General features: G+C 41.8%; 2 protein-coding genes across 2 annotated transcripts; both read left to right on the top strand.

Moving 5' to 3' along the window:
• Positions 1–1,442: 1,442 nt before the first annotated feature.
• lag3 (lymphocyte activating 3) lies at positions 1,443–4,090 on the top strand. The gene is made up of 8 exons (XM_029427633.1): positions 1,443–1,582; positions 1,674–1,794; positions 1,948–2,168; positions 2,314–2,574; positions 2,656–2,973; positions 3,055–3,306; positions 3,424–3,545; positions 3,817–4,090. The coding sequence occupies exons 1-8, from the start codon at positions 1,534–1,536 to the stop codon at positions 3,910–3,912; spliced, it is 1,440 nt and encodes a 479-aa protein (XP_029283493.1). The 5' UTR covers positions 1,443–1,533; the 3' UTR covers positions 3,913–4,090.
• Positions 4,091–4,494: 404 nt separating this feature from the next.
• On the top strand, positions 4,495–8,077 carry LOC115005686 (uncharacterized). Its single transcript, XM_029427629.1, has 4 exons — positions 4,495–4,578; positions 5,865–5,982; positions 6,066–6,181; positions 6,602–8,077. The coding sequence occupies exons 1-4, from the start codon at positions 4,495–4,497 to the stop codon at positions 7,961–7,963; spliced, it is 1,680 nt and encodes a 559-aa protein (XP_029283489.1). The 3' UTR covers positions 7,964–8,077.
• Positions 8,078–8,096: the final 19 nt, after the last annotated feature.

Genomic DNA, 8,096 nt, shown 5'->3' on the forward strand with positions numbered 1-8,096 from the left:
ATAGGTGAGACACACAGGTACATGTGATTAGAAACGACAGAACGAAACACTGACAGATATAAACTTATAAATATAAATATAAACATCAACAGAGTCAGAGACTGTGTTCAGCAAGATGTGTCACAATTACATAGATGAGTTTTAAGATGCTGCAGTAAATCTACACACACACACACACACAGACACACACACACACACACACACACACACACACAGACACACACACACACACACACACACACACACACACACACAGACACACACACACACACACACAGACACACACAGGCATGTAAAATGCATTTTACTTTAACACCCATATGTATTGTTTATAAGCAGCATGTAAAGACATGTAGACATTTTATATTATATATGATCACGACTGTGTTTTACTGTTTGTACAGGGTTAGGGCTAAACACATTATAACATGTATTAATGTTTGTATATATATTTTTGCATTTATGCCAATAAACAGTGAAAACACAAACAGAGCACCAGATGTACAAACTGAAATGTCTCTTTTAACTTCAACTTATATTTTTTTAATCTTAATGACCTACATTTAATGAAATGTGCTCAAATGTAAGCTGATAAACACGCAGGCCAGTTTCTCCTGCAGCGACGGTGAAGGAACTGACGAGAAGCAAGAACGGAGGTGATGATTCACTTTCACAAATATCCTTCTGAAGAAAACAGCCTCGAACTGAACGGCCAAGTTCTCATCACACTGGAGACGATGGTGATGAGCGCTGTGCGTTCACCAGTGTACGTGCTGTGAGTGACTGGCAGTGACGGAGGAGGAGGGACCGGGTGGTTTGGTGTTTGCAGTTTTGCCATTTCGGTTTCAAAGCAACAACCAGAGCTTCCTTGAATGATACTGAAGTGTAACCAAGTAGGAGTGTGTGGTGAATACTTGTGAAGCATTTCTAAAAAACTAACTTTATTTTGAAGTGCAACTACATTATGTTGTTACTGTGCATGAGTCCTATTCTGTCTTATTACATTACAGGTCATTTAGCAGTCGCTCTTATCCAGAGCGACTTACAGAGAACTAAGTACAGGGACAGTCTCCCTGGAGCAACTTGGGATAAGAACCTTTCTCAGGGGTACACTGGTGGAAGCCCGGTATTGAACTCACAACCTTCTGGTGTTCTGTTTGGAAGGCGTACCACCAGACCACCCTCTCATGTGACCTTTTGAATAATGAATAATGTTACATATTGTTACACAAATGATGTGAAGAAGGAAACTAAGTGAAGAAGAGGGAATCCGTGGGAGGAAGTGGATGTCCCTGTTTACAGCTCTGTCTTAAAGTTTCCATGCTGACAAAGACAAACCGCATCAAAGCCTGAAGTCACATGATCAGCAGAGGAACTACCAAACACCCTGCCTCCTGTCAGCACAAACAGGCTCATATATAAACCTCATCGCACCCAACTCACAAAAACACAGCAGAGAGAAGGCCGAGACTGTAGGAAGTGGAAAACAGAGTCAAAGTGAGAGACAAGAGATTACAGTCAATCAAAAACAAGATGCAGTTGGAGTATTTCACCTTAGGGGTGCTTACCTTTCTTATGACAGGTAAATATATAGGATTTATATTACCACAATGCTTATATCTTTTGGTTATAAATGTTTTTTAAGATTGTTTTCCCGCCTGTTTCTTCCTCAGGGGCCACATGTGAGGAAACGGAGGTGTTTGCTGAAGCAGGCTCTCAGGCTGTACTGCCCTGTACATTCAGCCCTCTGTCCCGCTTCATCCCCTCCATTATATGGACTAAAGCCAACAAAGGGTAAGACAACTTCTTGTTTACTGACTCCTTCATCTGTCCAAACACTCATAACATCCATCAATGTCCCTCCAATCCCGTGTTTCACCATCACCCCTCCAACTTCACACCACACGCTGATGACTGTGGACTGTTTGTGACACCTTCTGTCTGCAGCACTGTTTGGAGAAAAGGAAAGAGCGGTCTGCAGTTCTGGGGCTCGAGCTGGTCGCAGAAAGGCACCCAGCGCGTACGCTGCCCCCACTCCCAGTTTGAAAACGGCGATTTCAGCCTGCAAATCAACAACGTGAGGGAGGAGGATGGAGGAGTCTACTCCTGCAGGGCGGAGCATGGAGACCGGGTCTCTGAAAAGGTGGTCACGCTCAGGATCATTGAAGGTAAGAAGCATGCAGCCTCAGATGTTTTGTCTGTCTATTCTTAAATGACCCCTCCATGAAATCAAAGATTCAACTTAATACCACATAAAGCAGCAGTAGAGCACACCAGCATATACGTCAACACTCTCATCCTCGTTTCCTTTAGTGTCCGTCTCGTCGTCGGTTCCCACTTGGGGGAGCTACGCTTCCATCAGCTGTAACGTGACTCCTTGGCCTCACAGAGCCTCTGTGCAGTGGACGTTGAACAACATCCCATTTGTTCCTCAGACTGGAACAGCCTCAAGAAGAGAAACCTCTAAACGTGTCGTGAAGGAAAAGGCAACCGCGAGACTGACGGGGAACTGGACGTGTGTCGTGGGCTACAAGGGCAAAGAGGGGCGAGCTTCGGCAGCTGTGACTGTGAACGGTGAGATAAGACACAGAATTATCTTTGAGATGTTTAGTTCATCTTTTCTTTCTCTGAACCTGAACCCTCTTTCTCTCACAGGAATCATCGAGCCATCAAACGACAACACTAAAGTGTATGCTGCGGTGGGATCTGCGGTCACACTCCCCTGCGTCTTCTCCTCCAGCATGATCCCCTCTGGTTCAGTGTGGGAGAAACTGAAACCTGGGTTTCTTATCAAACCTGCTCCCGGTCGCCTTCCTGCTTCTTTCTCTGCATCCTCGCCGTCCTCTCCGCTCCCCTCCGATAAATCTGCCAGTTTAAGAGAAGTCAGGTTTGAGGACGAGGGCAAGTACAGATGCTCTGGCGCCATAAGCGGACAGCGGTTGACTCGACAGATGCAGCTAGTCGTCGCCAAAAGTACGTGGATTCAGTTTAAGCTTGAGTATCTGTTTTTTCTTGCCATCAACAGTACATTAAATGTTCTTGTTTTTCTCTCAGTTGGCAGCAGCATAACGTCAAAGGGCTCTGTGACGCTGACCTGCCATCTGACCGACACCAGCGAGGTCACCCACTACGAGTGGGTTCACGTGGCGTACGACCTCAATGGCAACCGGTCAGTCGGGTCCCTCCAGAAGGGGAAGACTCTCAGTATAAACAAGGTGTCCGAGGAGAACCGGGGCGACTTGGCATGTCGCTTCTACGGGAAAGACGGCATGTTGGGAAATGTAACGCACCACATTCCACTGATGAGTAAGTGGATTCTTCTTCTTATTGATGCTGTTTGATAATGAACTCAGAACATACCAACATGCTGCTTTAATGCCCAAACAAACAAACTGACTGTGTTTATACTGTGTGTCCCTCCAGGCGCTCTGAGTGGACAGAAATCTCCAGGTGGCTCACACAACACCGCCGTCGTGGTCGGCCTCGGCTTCCTCCTCCTTGTTCTGCTGCTGATTTTGGCTCAGATGTACAAGAACCACCAAAGGGTAAAGATCTGCAGATCACAGCAGTTTCCTATTTCCTCACTTAATATGTATTTGTTCCATTAAAGATACAACATCTTGAAATGATTGTCTTCTTTCGAGATAAGTAACTTGATTCCAGAACACGCTGATCATGAGTTTCACTTTAACTGATTCCTCATTTAATATGCAAAACAAGTATTTAAAAAACGTGCAGAATGTTACCGGCTCGTTGAAATTGGGACGCATGTCCGTGCAACATTAATTAATCATGCGCCTCTTTTTTTTTCCACAGAGGAAAAGGATCTTTCAGTATCCAGCGATGGAGACGATCGTTCACAGCGTCTCCAATGAGCGGGAGGAGAGAGAAAGAAACCACGAGAAGAAGTGACGACGCATTAAAGTATCGCCAGACGTCTGAAACACGTTGGGACACTTTTGTAAATACATTCAGAGCAGACGTTGTAGCAGAGTTTGAAATGAAAGGGATTTATGTTTTCTATTAATCTGTGAAGATTTGTTTCCATGTAAATATAAATGTTGTATAAATAAAGATAATTTAACAGAAATAATTGTTTGTTTAATCTGTGACATTACAAACAAAGAGGAAAGTTATTAATAATATAAATAAAATACAGTCATTTACAAAAAATAATGTTTATTGTATTTACACAGAACATGTAAAAAAATATATTACATTATTGCATTAAATACAGAATCGTTAAGACCTTGTAGAGATTTTGTGCGCTTCAGCTTCTCATAAAATACATTTAAAAAAAGTAGTAGTTCCCGAACTGAGTTTTGAGTTGTAGTTTTGGATCTACTCGTGATATTAGACTTTTATTCGCAGCTTCAGAGCTACACCTGACTGCACTCGCAGTCTTCTTGCTCTAAAAGTCCGCGGATTTCCAGGGAGGCCAAAGATCGGCTGATGTCCTCCAGAAAACCTTCGCCTTCAGGCTGTAAATCATACATGACTTCATCATCGTCAAAGCACCATCCTGCCCAGTCCACGTTCACTCCGTCCCTAAAGACCACACTGAAGAAGAAACAGGAGGTCAAACATTTTATAACATGTACTTTCTCCACGTGCTCAGGTTCACGTTTTCTGCCTTGACTTGGATAATGCGTTCTCATTTTGTTATCATAATTGCATGAATTAAAAGCCTTTACATACATAAAGTATGAAATACCTAAAAGCAATACAGTTATTAATACATCGTGCATGGTGCAGAACTATGGGAAATCATGACAACACTGAAATAGACAGAGTAAATAATGCCGTAAGTAATTAAATTAGTAGAAAGTAACAAAATAGGGAGTTAAAAAGTTTAAAATTAAGCATAACAATGAGACAAGTCCACACGTAAAGTATTGACAGATATTTCAAACTAACTTTGTCTATTAGCCAGAGAAGCAGAACATCTGTTGTTGTGCCAATTAAAAGATGCACCGAAGTCCGTAAATGTGAAACTTAATTTAAAAAGAACTTGCATATTGTGTGACAGTAATAGAGCAGCAGGGAGGAGTTCCTCTTTTAAAAACAAACGTTAGTTTTTTATTTGTAAATGCAAAATAAATAAGATTATTACTTCTCAACTATACTTTGTCTGTATTGTCTGTCTTCACAGCTGGATCAACAATTAAAACATTTCCAAAATATTTACTATTTATAATACTTAACAAATATACGTTACAAAGACTGAGACTGCTAAACTCCTCAATAATAATAATAATAATAATAATAATAATAATAATAATAATAATAATAATAATAATAATAATACAAATCCTTTGTTGTTTATGTTTCTTAAACTGGGAGCATTGAACATATATATATAATATATATATATATATATATATATATATATATATATATATATATATATATATATATATATATATATTTATATATTTATATATATATATATATAATATATATTTATATATATATATATATATATATATATATATATATATATATATATATATATATATATTCAATGGTATATTATATTATATTAATTAATTAATTAATATATATATATATATATCCATATATATTTATATATAAATATATATATATATATATATATATATATATAAATATATATACATATATATTTATATATAAATATATATATATATATAGATGTTAATGTTTTATGATTCTGGAGAATTTTACTTTTAAAGCTTAAGTTTCACAATAATTACTTACTTCATTGTTCTTACAGTAAGTGCATCACTTGTTCGACAAATGTACTTTTTGATCAGATTTTAATGTGTGGCTCTCTGGGCTCTCATGCTCTCTTGGAAACGTGTCAGTTTGTGTTTCTATGTCAGAGGTGTAATGGGAGTAATGGGAATCGAAATGAGGTCCCAGAGAAAGGAGAGCGGCTGAAGGTGGTCAGACCTCCTCTGGCCCTCGACAGAACGTATTGCATTGCACTGAAAGATGACTGTGAGTAACACTTTAGGATAAGATGCAGTTGGATTCTGTATAAATATATGATATCCCTTTAATTACCCCTCATCCTCTCTCAGGTTCATTTGCTCTCTTGGAGGTCGGCGAGCTTCGCAGCGCCATGAATCTCTACTTATTCGCAGCCAGCACCTCCGAGCGCTGCTCCACCTGGGTCTCCACCATCCACCAGGCCAAGGTAAAACATGGTAGTTTGATTTAACTTGATGCCATGCTAACAGCCGCGCTGTAGGGACGTTGGTAGATTATTGTCTGTCCAAACTGAAATGTGTTAGACACTATTGGATGAATTGTCATGACGGACGTTCACAACGCTGCTGACTATCCCTCCTTCCTCGTATCAACGTTTCAATGTTGTCTAATACTTTGGTTTATGAATAATACATGTGAAACTAATGATATTGCCAAAAGCTTCTGCTGTACTTTGCGTTTAGTGCTAATTAGTAAATGTAGCATGCTAACACGCTAAACTAGGACGATGAACATAGGACCTGCTTAACATTGTGAGCATGTTAGCATGCTGATCCAGCGAGGCTCTTAGTATTAATGCAGATACACACGCTCATTCATCTATTTGATCTTTATGTTACGTTGGCAGGAAAGTCTGAGGAGTCTGAGACAGACAGAGAGCAACAGACAACTGGAAAACTGGAAATTGCAGCTGCTGGAGAACAAACCTGCCGCAGAAACAAAGACGGATGATCTGGAGACAGAAGAGCAACTTCTTACCAAATCAAGACGAGAGACTTTCGTGGATGAAATTACAGAGGAACTTATTATCTCCCGTGAAATAAATGGGATGTTGGCGTCTAAAGAATCAGAAGAACAACCTCCAGAAGATGAGGCCACTGATCCTGATGTGTCTTTTTTGCCCAACAACCATAAAAGACCATTTGTGAAAAAGGGTTCTGCTGTTTGGCAACAAGCAGTCAGAGAGTATGAGTGGATAGAAATGGAAGTGAGAAGAGAAGAAGTCCGGATGCACGCAGAGCAGGAACAAAGAAAGATGCACTCTCTGATGACAACGAGACAACAGCTGATCTGGAACCAAAAGACGCAGTCTGCTCCCAATCTGGATCGTTTCAGTCGCAGTGCTGCAGCTGATCCAAACAACACAACTGGACCACATGACGTCTTATATCCAGATGTTGACTACCCAATGGATGAAGAAAGTGCTTCACAACTTCCTCATCAACCAACAATATCCTGGGAGGGGCCTGAGGTTCCAAGACTACCGGGAGAAGGAGGAATATCCACAAAGAGAGACTCAGATTCTCAGTCTGTGCACCAGGACTCCAGGAGAAATTCCTCCAGCCAGTCTGGAGACACGGACACATCTCCAGAGGCTTGGGGTTGCTCCAAAAGTTTGAAATCCCCCGGGTTACACAGGAGGAGGCCAACCAGTACCCATCACGGCCCCTTCACTCAGACGCCCGGGCAGTCCTTCCAGGGCGTAGAACGGACACACAGCGACTCTTTCTCCGACTCAAACACCAACCGGAAGAGAAACTCTCTTCCTTCTGCCGCAGATTCACACCGGGTGCTGAAGCTGGGCTCCCTGAAGCCACACCAAGGCATGTTTTGTAACGTGCATGATAGAGTCTCTCCAGATCCCCAAACACTGTCTGAATCTGAGCTTCCTGATCACAACTTCTACAACAGAGTGAAAACCCAAAGGAGCGCCTCCATTCCTAACATGATCATTGAAATAGGACATGGACTCCCCGTGCACTCCAGCAGTATGAGCACGTTGCCCCGGACTGAGGATGCACCTTCCTCCATCTCAAGACCCAATCCAAACGGACACTACTCGCCTCTGGAGGGTCTTTTGGAACGAGCCAAAGTGAGAGATGGATTTAAAAAAGGCAGACATGTGAAAAAGGCAAATTTGAGGTCAAGGCATCCTCCTCCTTCCCCGTCGTTTTCCACCACACCATCCCCGTCGCCGTCCGCCCAGTGATGGAGACCGAGACACCGAGTGGGGAGGAGGAGGTGGAGCTGATGAGACACAGAGCTCTCACCGTGAGTGAAGGGTGGAAGGAGCAGCTGGTGGACGGAGACGAAGATGACAAGAGGAACAGGTTAGATTGAAA

Source organism: Cottoperca gobio, unplaced genomic scaffold (genome assembly GCF_900634415.1).
Source record: "Cottoperca gobio unplaced genomic scaffold, fCotGob3.1 fCotGob3_340arrow_ctg1, whole genome shotgun sequence".
Lineage (NCBI taxonomy): Eukaryota > Metazoa > Chordata > Actinopteri > Perciformes > Bovichtidae > Cottoperca > Cottoperca gobio.